The following is a 2,523-nucleotide window of genomic DNA, read 5'->3' as shown; positions in this document are numbered from 1 at the left end:
TCAATATTATATACAAAATATTAGTATCAAATATTAAATAGCAATATGAAATATTAAAATGCAGTGGCATGTGCTTTTTTTTTTTTTTTTGAGATGGAGTTTCACTCTTGTCACTCAGGCTTGATTGCAATGGCACGATCTCGGCTCCTTGCAACCTCTACCTCCTGGGTTCAAGCAATTCTCCTGCTTTAACCTCCTGAGTAGCTGGGATTACAGGCATGCACCACCACGCCCAGCTAATTTTTGTATTTTTAGTAGAGATGGGGTGTCGCCATGTTGGTCAGGCTGGTCTCAAACTCCTGACCTCAAGTGATCTACCTGTCTTGGCCTCCCAAAGTGCTGGGATTACAGGTGTGAGCCACTGCGCCCAGTCGGCATGTACTTTTACTCCCAGCTACTTAGAGGCTGAGGAGGGAGGGTTATCTGAGCTCCAGATTTGAGGCCAGTCTGAGCAACACAGACCCCATCTCTTTTTAAAAAAGATAGCAATACTGAACTAATTTTACAATTTATTTTATGTTCTATATATTTATAATTTCAGGTGGCTTATAAAACTAAAAGAAAAAATTGGATAATTATACTTAAAAACAGAATAGAGGCCATATAATGAAAGTACAATGAGTAGTTAAGGGCAAACACTTAAGAGCGCCTAATTATTACTGATGGTTACTAAGTTGAGCTGTTAATAACAATTATATAATTATGCTGAGTCCAGCAGCATTCATTCACATTTGTCTCTAAAAATCAAAGGTTGCAAATCCTTAGCCTTAGGATTAGATTCAGCTTGTAAATATGTTTTGTTTGGCAGGCACAATGCTTTCAAAGACATATAATTCCAAATGTATTTAAGCAAGACATGGTCCCCAGAAGCCCTACCAATCCCCCACTAACATAAATGTATTTGCAACCCCTGCCATATTAGAAAAATGCTTTATTAGCACTAAACATAATTTATTTAAATCATATTCAAAGATTTTGGGTAATATCTTCAAATGTAGTTTTTAAAAAGATGAAAAATGCTATACTAGTTAATAATACTGCCCATTTCTATGAAGGCTCAAGACATGTTGACAGATAAAAAGGCTCCAGTATTACCTCTCTAGCTAAGTTACTATAAGAAAAAATGTTGAAAATTGCAAAGCATTATAGATTCACATCACATGAAACTATTTATATCAGTTATTAAATATCTCCAGCTAATCTTTTACAAATGCTATTTTATAATTTATATATTAATTCATTTAATATTCACCACAGTTCTATGAGGTAGATACTGTTATTATATCCATTTTAGACAGAGGTTAAGTAACTTACCCAAGGTAATACAGGTGGCTCCGTGGTGAGCCAGGGTTTAGAACCAGGTTGCCTGGCTCAAGAATTCAAGCTCTTAACCCCACAGTGTATTAAAGTGAAAGCTATATGTGTAGGCTACCAGAAATGAAGACCACAATGTATTATTCAATAGTGAACACTTAAGAGCTGGACTCATACTTTTGTCCAGATAGGTCAACCTACTTTAGTGGGCACTACCAAAACAAATTAAATTTTTCTTTACCTCCATATGATAAGCTTCTTTGAGAGATTCTACTTCTGCTGACAATTTCTTGATTTCTGCTTGCATTCTTGCTTCTAAATGAGCTTCACGTACTTTAGAAGCCCCCAATTCTTCAGCTAAATGGTTTCCATGAGCATCCTTAAAAATGACATATTGAGTAAAAGCTATAAAACTTATTTGGTTATTATAGCTAAACTAATCCAGTGCATTATTGGAAGTAGTTTAATTTTTTATATTATATAAACACAGACACAAAGTTAACTTACTAAACAGTGTGCTTTAAAATCTAGACATTTCAGAGACTATTAATGGGGGAGTATTAATATAATTGCTGTCATCATAAATTAGATGTTCACTAACTAATGCTTTCTATAAAATGAACTACTAATAATAACCACTGGACACTGGACTCTGGCAGATAACAGTCTACTGCTAGGTATGCTTGTATATTTTTGCTCACTATATATATTGTCTGTTTATCAAGAGTCAGTTGTGTTTTTTCCAAACTTATTTATGCTAATTTAGCTAACTGTGCTTGTAATTTTAATTTTGTAATTTTATTATAGATTATGAACATGATGAAATAAGCAAAGTTTTTATTCAAAAACTAAGTTATATGTTTTGAACTAGCTCAATGAGTAAGTCATGAACATTTTGCTATCCAATTAGAAGCACTCAAAATTGTTATAAAATATTGTAGGAGGTCCCATAAAAATATAACATGTTATAGTCTGATTTTCACTTACAAATGTCTTTTAATTAATTCTTCCTCCACTTTAAAGAAAGCAACATTGGAAACTATAGATAATGGAATATAGTGCGATGAAGGACCAGGTAGGATTCTAGTTATGTGAGAAAGACTAGGTAGAATTCTAATCAAATAACTCATACAAAAAGAACCAAGGTTTGGCCCTACATCAAAGGAGAAACATATCAATATATATTTAGTTTTGGGTTAAAATATAATA

At 33.3% G+C, this 2,523-nt stretch overlaps 1 protein-coding gene across 1 annotated transcript in view; it reads right to left on the bottom strand.

Annotated features, from left to right (window-relative positions):
• CCDC18 (coiled-coil domain containing 18) overlaps window positions 1-2,523 on the bottom strand; it is a 114,166-nt gene that overhangs the window by 26,985 nt on the left and 84,658 nt on the right. Inside the window, exon 26 of the mRNA XM_011939996.1 lies at window positions 1,556-1,693. Coding sequence (XP_011795386.1) covers window positions 1,556-1,693 — 138 coding nt within the window. The remainder of the gene's footprint in view (window positions 1-1,555; window positions 1,694-2,523) is intronic.

Source organism: Colobus angolensis, unplaced genomic scaffold (genome assembly GCF_000951035.1).
Source record: "Colobus angolensis palliatus isolate OR3802 unplaced genomic scaffold, Cang.pa_1.0 Scaffold186, whole genome shotgun sequence".
In the NCBI taxonomy this organism is placed as follows: Eukaryota; Metazoa; Chordata; class Mammalia; order Primates; family Cercopithecidae; genus Colobus; species Colobus angolensis.
The sequence above is the reverse complement of the archived record's forward strand: the minus strand, read 5'-3'. Positions and strand labels throughout refer to the sequence as shown.